The sequence below is a fragment of the Propithecus coquereli genome, unplaced genomic scaffold (genome assembly GCF_000956105.1).
Source record: "Propithecus coquereli isolate 6110/MARCELLA unplaced genomic scaffold, Pcoq_1.0 Scaffold71, whole genome shotgun sequence".
Classification (NCBI taxonomy): domain Eukaryota; kingdom Metazoa; phylum Chordata; class Mammalia; order Primates; family Indriidae; genus Propithecus; species Propithecus coquereli.
Genome location: NW_012153174.1, coordinates 1,295,745 through 1,313,988, shown reverse-complemented (window position 1 = coordinate 1,313,988; position 18,244 = coordinate 1,295,745). Strand labels below are relative to the sequence as shown.

Genomic DNA, 18,244 nt, shown 5'->3' with positions numbered 1-18,244 from the left:
AATACTTCTGGTTCCAAGCATTTTGGACAAGGGATACTCAATTGGTACTAAGTGATTAACTGGGAGGGTAGCATAGCATATACAATACAGCATATATGCTGGACAGAGGGATGATTCACGCCCCAGTAGGACGCACAAGATTTCATCATGCTACTAAGAAAGGCGTACAGTTTAAAACTGATGAAATTTTTTTCTAGAACTTTCCATTTAACATTTTCAGACTGTGGTTGGCCACAGGTAACTGAAACTGCGTAAAGCAAAACCACAAATAAGGGGCAACTGATGTGTTTACCACAGAATCCTTTCTTGGTACATATGATTTCCAATGGAATGAATTTTTTCCATGCTAAGCAATTAAAAAGATACTCCCAAAACTCTGTTATTTTTTAACTTGGATTTTGAAAGATATAACAATTAATTTCATGCTTTAAGCTAGTATCATCTAGTTTTTTAACCTCAAACTATGAAATGATTTAGCTATTTTTACAGCCTTTTTGTATGATGCTTTTCTCAGTCTCTAATTTAGCATAAGACTTTATTCTGTGCCAAAATTGGTTACCAAGAGAGAGTCAAATTGTTAGTTTCCACATAGAAGTTATTTTCATTGAATCTTAGCATGTTAGGATTTACAGCTCTCCTCTCATTTAGTTGGGATGGAGTACTGACCATTTTATGCACATGACTAAGACATTAGGATGTATTCTTTCATTCAACAGGTTTCTGAATGCCTGCTATGTTCCAGACCCCACTCTAGGCACTGGGAGTGAGAAGAATGGGAGGGAGGGAGTATAGAGGAAGGGTCTACAAGAGTAAAGTATTATAGAGGGTTGAGTGTTAGAACAGGGTAGAACATGAGCTGTCTGTATGCATTCTGAAGGTAGGAAGGGCAGATATTTACAGTGGAAGATGAGAACTCAACATAGAAAACTGAATATTTTTCAGGTCAGTAGATTTTCAGTATAAAAATTGTTAAAACTGGCTTTATGTTTACTTAATTAAAATGTTTTTTCCTCAGAGTAGAAAAGAAATGATTAAAAATGAAAAAGAACTTTTGGTAAGAACTGTCTCAGTTTTAAATGCAGAGACAATAGTCATATTCCTCACCAGCCATTCTTTAAAAACAAAATGTTAGTACCATGAGTAAAAGAGAAAAATTACGTAGTTTTGCATAATCTCATGTGTCTGTTTCACAGTGGATATAAAGATGAATTTTACATCCTGTTGCCTTTTGACAAGCATTATATATCAAATACAGAGAAAATTGATTAAGTGTGGAGAAAAAAACTTATATAAATTAAATTCAGAACCATTTTCTGTTTTTCATAATAAAATGATTGCTCAAAGAATTTCATCTGATGACTGTTGAAAGCTCACTGGAGTTTATGATATAACTGATAAAATCTGCATCCTTGGCCTTCCAACAACCTTTACACCAGCAGATGGTGGGCGTAAAGATGTCATTCATCATTTATTTACAATGGGCTTTATTTATTCTAGTGTCAACAGCTGCCCCAGGGAGTGGGTTATTGAATTCAAATGTGAAGCTCTGGGTTATTTGCTTCCTTTCAAATTTGTCTTCAGAGCTTAGTTGCTAGGAGTCCATTCTGTCCTCTAATAATGATTCATGTATTGTGAAGCCATTCAGTAAATTGGGTTGTCAGGGATTGCCAAAAAGGGTTTAGAGGTCTGGGGGTGGTGGGGATGCAAGGGTTGGTGCAGGAGCCACTACATGTGTGTCTGGTTGACTTGAGCAATAGCGGGATTATGTGACTTTTTCGTAAGACTGGTGAAGTTAAGTTTTCTTCTCTCCCTTTATACACTCCTTTCATACCTGCCCATATTCTGTAAAGAATAATATGAAAATGTAGGGGACATTGTATTAAAGGAGACTCTCAACCTTTTCTTTCTTCACAGGCAGGGCAAGAGTCCTTTCGTTCTATCACAAGGTCATACTACAGAGGTGCAGCAGGAGCTTTACTAGTGTATGATATTACAAGGTGAGAACTTGAAAATTTTTTACTTCAGTAGTCAGTACAGAGAATTTTTCTAAATAATTATGGTTACCAGTAATAAAAGAGTAGCTTTGCCTTAATGCCCTGGCCTTTAAAATTGTATGTCTTGAATCAAATTTAAATATAATACAGAAATCCGCAACTGAATTCTTTTTCTTATTTAAATAAACACACCCCAAATTGATCAATTTGGTGATATTATTTATTCGTTGGAATTGTCTGATCTGTCATTATACTTAATTTATAAACTGAGATGTAATCAGTGGACTTTATGTTTAGGAGAGATACATTCAACCACTTGACAACCTGGTTAGAAGATGCTCGCCAGCATTCCAATTCCAACATGGTCATTATGCTCATTGGAAATAAAAGGTAAGACTAATTTAGAGCTTACGTTGCATTAATGAGGAAGACTGGGGATTACTGTTTATGTGACTACTTTTTTTGTACATTTGTCCAAATGCAAGTTATTGGCCTCCTAAATTATAAAATTTTAAAAATTCTAAAGTATTTCTTTTGTTTTTTAAAATACAGATAACAAGCTTTGTTAGAAATTACCATCATTATTATTATTATTTGAAATAGTTTTTGTTCAGAGTTATGCTTTACAAAATAATCCTGGCTGGGTGTAGTGGCTCATGCCTGTAATCCTAGCACTTTGGGAGGCCAAGGCAGAAGGATTGCCTAAGATCAGGAGTTCAAGACCAGCCTGGGCAACATAGCGAGACCCTGTCTCTACAAAAACTAGAAAAATTAGCCAGACCTCCTGGCACATGCCTGTAATCCCAGCTAGGCGGGAGGATTGCTTGAGCCCCAGGAGTTTGAGGTTGCAGTGAGCTATATGATCATGCCACTGCCCTCATGCCTGCGCAACAAAGCGAGACCCTGTCTCAATTTTTAAAAATAAAATAAAAATAAGTAATAATAATCCAAAGGAGTTTTGTCAGATTACTAATTTAAAATAAAACCCACTGACGTGTTTGGGGGAATGGAAGACTGTTAAGTATTACCCAAATTGTTTTAAAGACTGAACACTAGAAATAAGTATCTGTGCAAAACTCAGAAAAATATTATTTCCCTTTTTCATGACTTAATATGCATTATGTGAGTTAATACAATATATAGATTAATCAGGTGTATTTCTAAAGTCCAAAACACTCTTTTTTTTTTTTTTTTTTTTTGAGACAGAGTCTCACTGTGTTGCCTGGGCTAGAGTGCCGTGGCGTCAGCCTAGCTCACAGCAACCTCAAACTCCTGGGCTCAAGCGATCCTCCTGCCTCAGCCTCCCGAGTAGCTGGGACTACAGGCATGCGCCACCATACCCGGCTAATTTTTTCTATATATTTTTAGTTGTCCAATTAATTTCTTTCTATTTTTAGTAGAGACGGGGTCTCGCTCTTGCTCAGGCTGGTTTCGAACTCCTGAGTTCAAACAATCCGCCCGCCTCGGCCTCCCAGAGAGCTAGGATTACAGGCGTGAGCCACTGCGCCCGGCCCCAAAACACTCTTGATGTTGTTTAGTAGATATCACATTAGCACTTTTAAACTTACTTCCTTAGCTTTATATTAGTATCATCCTGATGTTATTATTTCAGTCTTACCATACTTAAAGAGTATTATCTACATTGAACATCCTTGTGCTCTAAATTTAAAATGATAGTACATGGAAAAACATAGTTGCTTGGCCAAAATACTCACACTTATAGTTAAATAAGGAATAGTGAAATGAATTTTTACAAATGGATGCAAAACTGAATAGTGTTCACAGGATTATAATTGTATTTCACAAGGTATAGTCTTGCATTTCCACGGACAAGAATTATTTGCTTTACTATTTCCCACAAGTTAATCTCTATCTCTACAACCTTTAAAAATGTGTAGGATGCAGTTAAAATAGTATTTAGATGGAGATTATAACAGTAAACATTTATTTCTATTATGAAAAAGTTTGAAATCAACAACCTAATCTTTTACCTTAAACTAGAAAGATGAGAGCACATTAAATCCAAGGTGAGCAAAAAAAGATGATAAAGAGAAAACCAATGAAACCAAAAGCTAATTCTTGAGAAGATAAAACAAAACAGATACTGATTAGGAAAAAAGACACACATTACCAATATGAAGAACGAAAGGGTGGCAGGGTGTGGTGGCTCACACCTGTAATCCCAGCACTTTGGGAGGTGGAGGTGGGAGGATTGCTTTAGGTCAGGAGTTTGAGACCAGCCTGAGCAAGAGCAAGATCCCATCTCTATTAAAAAAAAAAATAGAAAAATTAGCTGGGCATGGTGGTGTACACCTATAGTCCCAGCTACTGAAGAGGCTGAGTTAGGAGAATTGCTTGAGCCCAGGAGCTTGAGGTTGCAGTGAGCTATGATGATGCCACTGTACCCTAGCAGGGGTGACAGAGCAAGACCCTGTCCCCCACCCAAAAAAAAAAAGAATGAAAGAATGCTATCATTGTAAATCCTATAGATATCAAAAGGATAATAAGAGAATATTGTGAATAAACTAAGTAAATGGAGAGATATACCATGTTCATGGATTGTAAAACTAAATATTAATATTCTTAAGATGTTCAGTTAGTCCCAGATTGTTCTAAATATTTATCATAATCCCAATCAAAATTCTGCAGACTTTTGGGGAGAGGGTAGATATTGACAAGCTGATGTTAAAATTTATATGCAGGCTGGTCCAGTGGTAAGTGGGTTATCAGAACTTATTAGCATTAGTGTCACTAAAGTTGGTATACAACCCCCCTGGCTAAATTTGACTGACTTTTAAAAAACTAAAATAAAAAATAAAATTTATATGCAAATGCGAAGGCCATAGAATAGCCAAATCAACTTTGACAAAAAGGAACAATATTAAAGGATTTACTAATTTCACTAATGCTGATTTCCAGATTATTATAAAGCTGATGTAATCACTTTAGTCTGGTATTGGCACAGACAGATATAGATCAATGGAACAGAGTAAGTTCAGAAATAGATCCATTCATATGTGGTCAATTAATTTTTCGATAGTGGTGCTAATTCGGTTAGGGAAAGGGTAATCTTTTCATCAAATGCTGCTGAAACAATTGACTAGCCATGTGTAAAAATATGAACCTCAATCCTTACTTTGTACCGTATACAAAAATTATCTGGAAGTGAATCATAGACCTAAATGTAAGAGCTAAAGCTGTTAAAAATTTCCAAAAGAAAACATAAATCTTAGTATCCCTGGTTTTGGCAAACATTTCTTAAATGGGACAGGGAAAAAAAAGCATGAATTATATAAAAAAAAAAAAAAACAGTAAATTATACCTTAACAGAATTTAAAACTTTTGTTCTTCAAAAGAGACTTACACTCGTACAACATGGTGACTATAGTTAATAATGATACATTGTATTCTTGAAAAATGCTAAGAGAGTGGATGTTAAGTATTCTAACCACAAAATGATAACTATGTGAGATATACATGTGTTAGTTAGCTGGATTAACCATTCCACAATGTATATATACTTCAAGACATCATATTGTACATGATAAATACATATAATTTTTATCTGTCAAATAAATAAATTTGAAGGGGAAAAAAGGACAGTTAAAAAAATAGGCCAGGCTCAGTGGCTTTATGCGTGTGATCCCAGCACTTTGGGTGGCAGAGGCAGGAGGATCACTTGAGGTAAGTAGTTCAAGACCAGCTTGGGCAACATAGCAAGATCCCTGTCTCTACAAAAAATAAAAATAAAAAAATTAGGCGTGGTGGCTTGTGCCTGTAGTCTCAGCTACTTAGACTGAGACAGGAGGATCACTTGAGCCCAAGCATTTGAAGCTGCAGTGACCTATGATCACACCACTGCACTCCAGCCTGGGTGACAGAGTGAGACCGTGGGTCTAAAAAAATAAAAATTAAAAAACAAAATTTATAGGCAAGCTACACACTGGGAGAAAATATTTGCAAAACATATATCTCACAAAGGATTTGTATCTAGAATATATGAAGAATTCTTAACAGTTCATTAATAAGAAGACAACCCAGTTTTGCAAAATGATCAAAAGATTTGAGCTGGTACTTCACTACGTAAGATGTATAGCTGGTGGGAATGTAAAATGATACAACCTCTTTGGAAAGCAATTGGTTGTTTCTTTAGAAATTAAACCTACATCTACCATACTCTCTACCATGGGTGGGGGAACCTGCAGCCTTCTGATTTCAAGATTGTTCTTTTTTAAGCACCAAAAGAGGCAAGAAAAGCTTTATCTTTCGTTGCTGTACCTCTTTTAATAAAAGATTTGTTCGGTAAAATTTGGATTTAGTCAAAGGCCACACTTAAGGACCTAAAAGGCCACATGTGCCCTTAAGGCTGCTACCAGGCAGTCAGTTTATTCCTAAATATTTACCTAACTATAAATAAATATGTTTTCATGCATGTACAGAAAGAATTATGCACAAATAACTCATAGCAGCTTTATTTGTAATAGCCCCAAACTGGAAACAACCCAAATGTCAATGGGTGAATAGATAAGGAAATTGTGATGTAACTTTACAATGGAATACAACTCAGCAATAAGGAGGAATTAATCATTGATACGTGAAACAAAGTGGATGGTTCTAAAAATACTGAGTGAAAAAACCCAGACCAAAGATACTGTGTGATTGCATTTATATGAAATCCTAGAAAAGGCAGACTAATATACAGTGGCAGAAAGATCATCAGCTGCCTAGGGTCCAAGGGGAGGAAGGCATGAGGTACCATGGGGTATGAGGAAACTTTTAGAGGACTAATAGCTTTTCAGGTATACATGTACGAAAACTTACCAAATTTTGTATTTAATTACAGTTTCTTTTATGTCAGTTATACCTCAGTAAAGCTATTAAAAAGCTATAATATAGCAAAATAACATTATACTATATAGATTTTATTTTAGAGTATTTTATTTTTATAGAAATTGAGGTTTGCTATTAAGAGAAAATAATTGTGACATTTGCATTTTAAAAAAGCCAACTATTGATTACTTTTTTGTAAGGAGAAGTATCTGTTATCACAACATTTACTCAAGGCCTTTCTTGGGTATTCTTTCTTTATTTAAATCATCTTACTAAACCTTTTTGAGGTTAAAGCTATTAGAGGAAGACTTTAATCTTTCTCCTATGGAATTATTCTACCATTCTACCATTCAGTGTATGAAATAATAAGAGATTATTTGGACAATATGGAGAATTTTCATACTTTTACCTTACCAGTTTTTTCCCTTGTGTCTGAAACATGAGTGACAGCTTACTGGTGGCTTAAATTGGTCACTTACCATGAGGAGCTGATAATTCAAATGTGAAAAGGAAAAACTAAGAGATGTTTCTAATGATTATAGATGGATGGCCTTTATAATGAAGGGTATAATGAATGAGAAAGAACAGTGAAAAATAAATTGAGGTGATTATTATTGGATAAGGTGAATTGGGGTAGACATCAAAATAGGGAATAAGCAATTTTTGAATTAGATACATTAAGCAGTAGGGAGCCAGTGAAGGGATTTGAGAAGGGCAGTGACCTAGTCAGAGTGACAGATGACACAATTTTTCTTACTATGGCATTTTAAATTGGTCACATAGGAAATAGAAAGCAGAATTTAAAAAGATGAAAATTTTTAATAGTAAAAGGATTATAATACAAACCCTAAACAAAAAGGGGACATAAATTTAAAAAATGGTTTAGGAGAAAAAGGTATGTAAGTAATGCAAGCAACTTAAATGGGATTCATAGGGAATAAAAAGTCAAAAGACAACAATATGATTTTATGCCCAGAAAACTGAGGTGTTTTCATTATTGTATTTTATTTTTTGCATGAAAAAGACATAGTTTTACACATTTCTATTTATTAAAAAACTTTGTGTTTAAATTGATAGCAACTGATGAAAAAAAACTATGAGATACATACCCAACTTTTATTATTAATTACATTTTTAAAAAAATGTCCAAATTATAGATTGAATATGTAAAAATTCTATTATTTATCTTTGGAGTTTTATGCTCAAGAATAGGAAACTCATTTTAAGGAAGAAATCTCCAAACTACAGAAATATACCCAGAATTGTGGTGAATATAAAAACTGTGTAATTTAATAAATATAAAAAATCAAGAATATTCTTTCAACATAATTTATGATCTTGACCATGTTCAAAGAGTAGAATAAATAAATAAACAAACAAACATAATTTATGTATCAGATATGATAGTAATTTTGGACTGGTAGTCATAGAGGTAATAGCAAATATGTTTCAAGAGGCTAGTCTTGAACTAATATCACAGATGACAGAACCAGAATTAATGACCATTGGATATTATAATAAGGAAGTTTTAAACTCAATATTAGGACAGCTTTTTAAATTCTAAGAGTTGTCCTAATATAGAACAAGTAAAGTAGATAGAAAATATATTGATGGACATATCTGTTTGTAGTCTCTTCTTATCCTAAATCGTACCATCAATGCTATTAGAGCATATCATGTAGTCAGGATTGGAAGGAGAAACAGAAAAGGAGAGGGAGAGGGGAGGGAGAAGGGCAGGCACGGAGAGAGGAAGAGGGAAGCAGGAACAAGACAAAAGGAAGAGGAAGAGAAGAAGAAGGGGGAGCTAGGGGAGGAGGAGGAGGAAAAAGAAGAGGAAGAAATAAACCACCACCGCCAATACCAAAAACCGCTTAAGGAATTACTGTTGTCTACTAAGTTAAGTGAAAACTGCTGACTTTGCCCTGATTCCTCACTAACTTACCACACAGTAAAATTGGACAGCACAAGTTTTGCTGAACTTTGTAAGATTATTTTCTCACTCTCACTGCTACATATATTATTATTCCAACCTACCATCATCCATGGCCTCATCTAGTGTATTGGTCATTAATGTCTTTACTTCCTCTCTTACTTCCATTGAAGTGTGTTTCCCATACATCCACTATAGTTATTTCTTTTAAATGTCACATTATGTCCTTTCTTTGCTGAGGCTTTTTTAAAAGCAACTTTTTACTACATACATATTCAAATACAATGTCTTTAAAGTTTTTTAATTTGACCTATAGTAAGAAATACATTTTACATCATGACCTAGTGTATAAATTGTGTGTGCACCTACATATATAACAAAACTTTCACAAATTATACCCGGAATATGTAAAACAAAAATATTTATGAAACAGTGGGTGATACACTCTTATATTTTCTATTCTGTTTCTTTTTTTAAATTCTGGTTATGACCTGCTAAAGTGATTTTAGTGTTCACTGCATCATGACAGTTTGAAAAATAATCTCCTGGAAAAGTTTTGACACATATACACAGAAAATATATAAAGTCTTTATTGTAACATTGTTTGTAATAATAAGAAATTATAAGTGACTTTGTCTAATAGAGAATTAAAAATAAGTTGTATTGCATTCATTTAGTAGAATATAATACAGCAGTAGAAAGTTAAGATCAACGTGTACTGTGTGAATAAATTTGAAAAACATAATGTTGACCAAAATTAATGAGTCGTAGAACAGTAGCTACATCTGAATTTTTTTAAACATGCAAAAGAAATGCCATTTATGGTTATAAACTTGGAGTATAAATATAAAAACAGCCATGAGAATGAAAACTCCAAGTTGAAGTAGTGTTACCTTTGGGGTAAGAAGGAGGAGAATGGGATCAGGGACACATGTCCAGGAGGCAATTTAGCTGTTATCAATTTTATTTCTTAAAGGAAAAGAAACTTGAAATCTGTTAATATGTCAAGGCTAGCTGGAAGTACATGGATATTATTAATATATGATTATACATCCTTTTCTGTGTATTATATGATAGTAATGTATTATATGATAGTAAGTATAAAGAAAACTGTGATAAATATTGTATAATTGTAAAGTTTTTAAACTTTTACAATAAAACACACTTGAAAGAGACTACTACTTTTCCCCGCACGTCATGAATATAATTCTGATATGATAAAAATGAATATCCCTGCTTTCATCCAAAATTTCTGGTTTCCTAAGGAGGGTTGAACCGGCCCAGATTGGAAACAGAGCAGGTCAAAACTCCCATGCTGATCAGTGGTTTAGTCTCTCTGTCTTTCTTTTCTTTTCTTTCTCTTTCTCTCTATTCCGCCTCTTTTTTTTTTTTTTTTTTTTTTTTTTTTTGAGACAGAGTCTCGCTTTTGTTGCCCGGGCTAGAGTGCCATGGCGTCATCCTAGCTCACAGCAACCTCAAACTCCTGGGCTCAAGCCATCCTCCTGCCTCAGCCTCCCGAGTAGCTGGGACTATAGGCATGCGCCACCATGCCCGGCTACTCTTTTCTATATATTTTTAGTTGTCCGATTAATTTCTTTCCATTTTTAGTAGAGACGGGGTCTCGCTCTTGCTCAGGCTGGTTTCGAGCTCCTGAGCTCAAACGATCCGCCCGCCTTGGCCTCCCAAAGTGCTAGGATTACAGGTGTGAGCCACCGCGCCTGGCCATAACAGTTTTTTTTTAAGAAGAAACTGAGAATTAAACCAACTGGGATTAATGATCTAATGTTTCTTTAGCACTTTGGATTTTACTAAACAATTTCCTATAGTTTCTGAGTGTTATATTTTAATCACATTCATAGAAACTCAATCAGTCTGGCCAACAGATGAGGGAGACTAGTATAGTCCTGCTCTTTAAAATTGTTATTTTCAGTAAAATGGTTTACTTCTCTGGGAAGCCACTTTACTCAAAGATAGGGTATTGGACTAGAGGTTCCCTTTAGGTTGTTGCTAGTTCTAGCATTCTGGGACTCTAACTCAGAATCTTTCTTCTGTTGGATTATTAGTTCTTTGAAACTAGACAGTGTATTCTAAACACTTTGACCTTCGTAATACCCAGGATAATGCAGGTAATTACTGTATGTTAAAAATTAGTTGAAAGAATGGTCAGTACAACTTTGAATCCCATGGTGCACTTTCCACAGATGCCTGTATTTGTACCATTTCGGTTAATAACATGACCCTTTCTTTCCCATGTTTAGTGATTTAGAATCTAGAAGAGAAGTTAAAAAAGAAGAAGGTGAAGCTTTTGCACGAGAACATGGACTTATCTTCATGGAAACTTCTGCCAAGACTGCTTCCAATGTAGAAGAGGTAAGTAAGAGGACCTTTTAAATGTTCATTATCTTTTTATGTAATAGAAATGTTTAAATACTTTTGCATTTATTTATTGGTGTTTCTTTTATAAGTTTTTAGTCTCTTATAAGCCTTCGAATATCATAAAGTAGGAAAATTTATTCCCTTTAAAATACCTTGTAACATTCATCTTCTATCAGACCCTTAAATTATATTCTGAGCCTTCTCTTGAGGCCTGAATGCTGTAACACATCTTTGTACATATTTTCCCTAAAATCCCACAATATTTTGTGTTGCATAGCAGGGAAAAAAAGAATGCTAATGAAATATACAAATGTTTCAAGACACCAAACAAATATAGCTATTTGTATTCACTTCTGCTTTTGAGTAAGGAAAGTATTATATTATTGCCAAGTAGCATTATACAAAGTATGAAAATTCTGCCATCTTTAATAGATAAAATTTGCGATACCTCAGGTATTTCAATTGATCAACCTGAACTATCAGAAGTTTTTGAACACATTATGTTCTTTTATGCTGTATGTGTTTAGATATGGTATTTATATATCCAGTAAGTAGATGACTGGACAGTTGATCCTCTCTAAGATAAATGTATTACTATACTATTATTTTATTAAAACAGGAAATGAGGCTAAGAAATCAAATAGTTTACCCAAAGTAATGCTTAGTTCCTACCTTCTGAGTGAGTATAGCTCATAAGAGCAACTGTAGAAAGGGATCCTAAAAAACAAATGATTGAAGAATCTCATTGTTCTAAGGTTAACAGAGCACAGGATCCTAGCCAGCAGCTGTCACTATGCCCTTGACATAGTAAGAAGTCAGTAAAAATTTATTAAGAATGATTCTTGGAGCTCTTCTAATTAACCCTTAAACCCGGAAATTGATTATAGTAATTCTATAACATTGGTATTTTCACTGAAAAATTCTTTCTTAATTAACATATTATACAGTCATGTGTTGCTTGACAACAAGGATACATTCTGAGAAATATGTCATTAGGCAATTAAATTGTCATGCAAACATCATAGAGGGTACTTACATGAACCTGGTGGTATAGCTTATACACACCAGCTACAGACCATGGTAGCTGAGCAGTGACACAGCAGTGATTTCCTTTGGTTTTCTTTTTGCCTCATACCTCAGACTGGATGCTAGAGAAACTGGCAACCTAGAAAGGCCAACAGGTATAGGAAAAAAAAAAAAAAGAAGCCTATTCTGACCAAAGGACAAGGAAAGAGGCCCTGGCAAGACAGAAAGCTCTTAGAAAATAACCATTCTACTACAGCCACACATCACAGAAAAAACTGTGATGCCACTTCTAGCATCACCAGGCTATGATGATGTTCTCCGACCTTCACCTGGCAGTAATGAAGTGGCACACCCCCACCCCACTACCACCACCATTTCCCTATTGGAGTAATATCAGAAGAGAACTAAAGCAGAGGCTTAAATAAGATCCAGAGTCTCACAACATAGTATCCAAAATGCCCAGGTTTCAATCCAAAGTTACTTATACTAGAACCAGGGAGATCTTAAATTGAATGAAAAAAAAAAAAAAGATAATCAATACCAACAGTGAGATTACAGAGATATTAGAATTATCTAACAAAGATTTTAAAGCAGCCATTATAAAAATGCCTCAACAAACAGTTAGGAACATACTTGAAACAAATGAAAAGTAGTCTTAGCAAACAAAGAAAAAGTTTCAGCAGAAGAAATACAAGATAAAAAGAAGAACCAAATAGAAATTTTAAAACTCAGTGAATGGACTTAACAGCAGAATGGAGGGGACAGAGAAAAGAAATAGTGAACTGTATGATAAAACAATAGAAACTATCCAGTATAAACTGCAGACAGAATATAGACCAGAAGAAACAAATGAACAGTGCCTCAAGTACCTATGGGACTATAACAAAAACTATCATATGATATGTCCTAAGTCCGATAAGGAGAGGAAAAAGAAGATGGCTCTGAAAAAATACTCAGAGAAATAATGGCAGAAACCTTTCCAAATATGGCAAAAAATATCTACAAATTGAAGAAACTGAGCCTACCCCCAAACAGGATAAACCCAAACAAATCCACACCAAGACAAACCTCTGTATAGTCAAATCTCTGAAAGTAAAAGACAAAGAAAACATCTTAAAAACAGTGAGAAACAATACCCAACCTATAGGGGAAGAACTAATCTAATAATGGCAGATTTCTCATCAGAAACCATAGAGACCAGAGGAAATGGCATAACATTTTTCAAGAGCTCAAAGAAAAGAACTGTCATCCCAGAATCCTATTTCAAGGGAGGTTAGGTTTCTACACTAACCTGATTTTGTACAATGACAACACTAGTAGACTGTGTGATTAGTTATGTATATATAATGCAATGCCTGGAGCTACTGTTTTAAAAGTTATACAAAGAGATACCTTAAAAAACAATAAATCAATTTTTGGAACTCTAAAAAAATTGTTCAGTTAACCCACAGGAAGCAAGAAAAAGAAAATAAAAAGCAGAAGACAAAGTGAAATGGCAGACTTAAGCCCTCACACATCAATAATTACACATAATGTAAGTGGTCTAAATACACCAATCAAATGAGAGAATTAAAAAACATGACTTGGCTATATGGTATCTACAAAAAACTCACTTCAAATATAATAATACAGTTGAGTTGAAAATAAAATGATGGGAAAAGATAGATCATATAAACATTAATCAAAAGAAAGCAGAAGTGGCTATATTAATATAAGATAAAGTAGACTTAGGAGCAAAAAAATTCACCAGAGATAAGTAGGGCATTACAGAATGATAAAAGAGTCAGTCCATTGAAAAGATGTAACAATCCTAAATATGTATCAGATAACAGAACTATAAGATAATGTATAACAAAAACTGATAGAGCTGAGAGAAGAAAAAAAATCCATAATTATGGATGGAGACTTAAGCATTCCTTAGGTGCTCTCAGAACATATGCCAAGAGGGCCGGGCGCAGTGGCTCACACCTGTAATCCAGGCACTCTGGGAGGTCGAGGCAGGAGGATTGTTTCAGCTGAGGAGTTCGAAACCAGCCTGAGCAAGAGCGAGACCCCATCTCTACTAAAAATAGAAAGAAATGATCTGGACAACTAAAAATATATAGAAAAAAGTCGGGCATGGTGGCGCATGCCTGTAGTCCCAGCTACTCGGGAGGCTGAGGCAGAAGGATCACTTGAGCCCAGGAGTTTGAGGTTGCTATGAGCTAGGCTGACGCCATGGCACTCACTCTAGCCAGAGCAACAGAGTGAGACGCTGTCTCAAAAAAAAAAAAAACATATACCAAGATAGACCACATTCTGAATCATAAAATAAACCTCAATAGATTTAAAACTATTGAAGTCATAGAGAATATATTCTCTAATCACAATGAAATTAAACTAGAAATCAACAACAGATTACTGGAAAAATCTATAGACACTTGGAAACTGAATAGTATACTTCTGATCTTAAAGAGGAAGTCTCAAAAGAAATACAAAAACACATTGAACTAAATGAAAATACAGCATATCAATTTGTGGAAAACAGCTAAAGCAGTGTCAGAAGAGGAAAATTTATAGCATTAAATGTACATAGTAGAAAAGAGAAAGTCTCAAATCAGTAATTTTAACACCTATCTCAAGAATCCAAAGCAAAATAAACCATAAAAAGAAAAACAAACTCAAAGCAAATAGAAGGAAGGAAATAATAAAAAGCAGAAATCAGTGAAATTGAAAACAAAAATCAGGGAAACAAAGAGCTGGGTTTTTTAAAATATAAGTAAAATTGACAAACCTCTGGCAAGACTGACAGAGGGAAGGCACAGGTTACTCATATCAGAAACAACAGAAGATATCACTACAGATACTGCAGACATAAAAGCTCTTCCCACCTAAATGTGACACATCAGATGAAATAGACCAATTTCTCAAAGAACACAAATTACCACAACCCAAATAGTGTGAAATAGTTAACTTGAATAACTCCATAAACTTTTGAAGAAATTGAATTCATAATTTTAAAATTCCCCAAAAATGAAATCTTAGGTGCAGATAGTTTCACTGGAGAATTGTGAATTCCAGACTGTTTATAGACAGGGTCTCACTGTGTTACTAAGGGTGGAGTGCAGTTGTATAGCTCACTGCAGCCTCATTCCTGGGCTCAGGTGATCCTCTTGCATCAATCTCCTGCGTAGCTGGGACTACAGGCACATACCTCCACACCTGGCTTAATTTTTATTTTTTGTAGAGATGGGATCTCGCTGTTGTCCAGGCTAGTCTCAAACTCTTGGCTTCAAGCAACCCTCCTGGTTTGACCTCTCAAAGTGCTGGGATTACAGGTGTGAGCCACCACACCTGACCTTCTATCAAACATTTAAAGAAGGAATGAACACCAATTCTAGACTATCTTTTCCAAAAAACAGAAGAGATGGAACACTTCCCTATTTATTTTATGAAAATGATATTACCCTGACATGAAAACCAAAGAAAGTACAAGAAAGAGTAAAGTACAAACTGATAGCCTTTATGGATATATAAGCAAAAATCCTCAGCAAAATCCCAGCAAATAGAATTTCAAAAATGTACAAAATCAGGTACATGTACATGTATAAAATATGCACACCATTGCCAAATGGGGTTTATTCCAAGGATGCAAGGCTTGTTCAGTATGCAAAAACCTGTCAATGTAATCCACCATTTTAATAAGGTAAGGAAGAAAAACCACATGATTATAGCAGTCGGTGCAGAAAAGGCATTTGATAAAACTCTACACCCATACATATTTTAAAACTCCTAGAAAAATAGGAATTTATGAAGGACTTCCTCAAATTGTTAAAAAGTTTACATAAAAACAACCCCACAGCTAACATTATTCTTAAGGGCAAAAGACTAAATGCTTTATCCCTTAGATCAAGAACAAGGCAGATATGTCTGTTCTGCCCATTATTCAACATATTGGTGGAAGTTCTAGCCAGTGCAGTAAAGCAAGAAAAGGAAATAAAAAGCATACAGTTCAGAAAGGAAGAAATAAAACTGTTCCTGTTTGTGGATGACATAGTTGTCTCAATAGAAAATTTCAAAGAATTTACAAGAAAAATAACAAACTAGAACTAATAAGTACATTCAGCGGGATTACAGGATACAAGATAAACATACAAAAATCAATTATATTTCTATATGCTAGCAATAAAAATATGAACACCAAAACTTAAAATACAGTGCCATTTATAATCACACAAAAATAAAGTGAAATGCTTAGGTGTAAATCTAAAAATAACATCTACAGGACATACGTGCTGAAAACTACGAAACCCTGATGAAAGAAGTAAAAGATTTAAATAAATGGAGAGGCATACTAGGCTTATTGTTTGGAATATTCAACCTTATCAGGATGTCACTTCACAAACTGATACAAAGGTTTAACACAATTTCTATCAAAATTCCAGTAAGATTTTTTGTAGATATAGACAACATTATAAAAAATACATGGAAAGGCAAAGGAACTAGAGTAGCTAAAACAACTTGACAAAGCAGAATAAAATGGGAGGAATCGCTATACTTGATTTCAAGTTTTACATAACTAATCATCAAGACTATGTGATATTGGTGAAGGGATAGATACATATGCCAGTGCGACAGAATAAATAGCCCAGAAATATTCTCACACAATTATATACAACTAATTTTTAACAAAGGTGCAAAAGCAATTCAATGGAAGAAGATAGCCTTTTCAACAAATAGTGCTCTAGCAATTAGAAATCCATAGGCAAAAAAAATGAACCTTGTCCTAAGTTTCATATCTTATGTAAAAACTAACTCAAAATGGATCATAGAGTTAAATGTAAAATGTTGAACTATGTATCTTTTAGGGAAAAAATAGGAGAAAATCTTGAGTATCTAGGCCTAGTCATAATTTTCACTAAAAGAATGATTCATAAAAGGAAAAATTGATAAATTAGTCTTCAAAAATTTTGCCCTGTGAAAGACCCTGTTAAATAGATAAAAAGATATATCTGCAGACAAAGAAAATATTTGCAAACCAAATATCCAACAAAGGACTAGTATCTAGAATATAAAAACTCTAAAAACTGAATAGTAAAAATCCAATCCAATTAGAAAATGGAGCAGATATTCCATGGAAGAGGCTATACAGTTGGCAGATAAGCACTTGAGAAGATACTCAGCATCACTAGCCATTAGGGAAGTGCAAATTAAAACCTCAGTGAGATATCCCTACGTACCTGTCAGAATGGCTAAAATAAAAAATAGTGATTAACGCCAGTACTGATGAGGATGTGGAGAAACTAGATCACTCATACATTACTGATGGGAATGTAAAATGACACAGCCATTCTGAAAAAGAGTTTGGCAGTTTCCTGCGACTACCAGACAACCTAGCAAATTGTACCCGTGGACATTTATCCCAGAGAAATGAAGACTTACATTCCCACAAAAACCTGTACACAAATGTTTATAGCAGTTTATTTATAATGGCCCAAAACTGAAAACAAACCAGAGACACTGGGTTGAAGGACACTTCAATGACTGGTTAAAGTGTAATACTTTCACACCTTGGAATACTGCTCAACAGTGAAGAGGAACAAGCTGTTGATACATGCAGCAACCTGGATGAATTGCCAGAGAACTAGGCTTAGAGAATAACGTCAATCCCAAAAGGTTGCAAACTGTATGATTCCATCTTGAAATGACAAAATTAAGAGTCATGGAGAACAGATCAGTCATGGCGAGGGTTAAGGAGGGTGTCAGGGTGAGAGGGAAATGGGTGTGGCTATAAAAAAGACAACACGAGGCTGGGCACAGGGACTCATTCCTGTAATCCCTTTACTTTGGGAGGCCAAAGCAGGAGGATCACTTTAGGCCAGGAGTGCAAGACTAGCCTGGACAACACAGTGAGACCCCATTGCTACAAAAATTTTTTTTTAAAAAATTAGCCAGATGTGGTAGTGCGCACATGTAGTCCTAGCTCCTAGAAAGGCTAAGCCAGGAAGATCACTTGAGCCCAGGAGTTCAAGGCTGCAGTGAGCTATGATGATGCCACTGCACTCCACCCTAGGTTACAGAGCAAGATCCTGTCTCTCAAAAAAAATAT

General features: G+C 34.8%; 1 protein-coding gene across 2 annotated transcripts in view; it reads left to right on the top strand.

Moving 5' to 3' along the window:
• Positions 1-18,244, top strand: part of RAB2A (RAB2A, member RAS oncogene family) — a 94,129-nt gene that overhangs the window by 56,804 nt on the left and 19,081 nt on the right. For both annotated transcript variants that reach the window (XM_012661421.1, XM_012661422.1), the window contains 3 exons: positions 1,915-1,997; positions 2,292-2,384; positions 11,013-11,124. In XM_012661421.1, the coding sequence (XP_012516875.1) occupies positions 1,915-1,997; positions 2,292-2,384; positions 11,013-11,124 (288 nt within the window). The remainder of the gene's footprint in view (positions 1-1,914; positions 1,998-2,291; positions 2,385-11,012; positions 11,125-18,244) is intronic.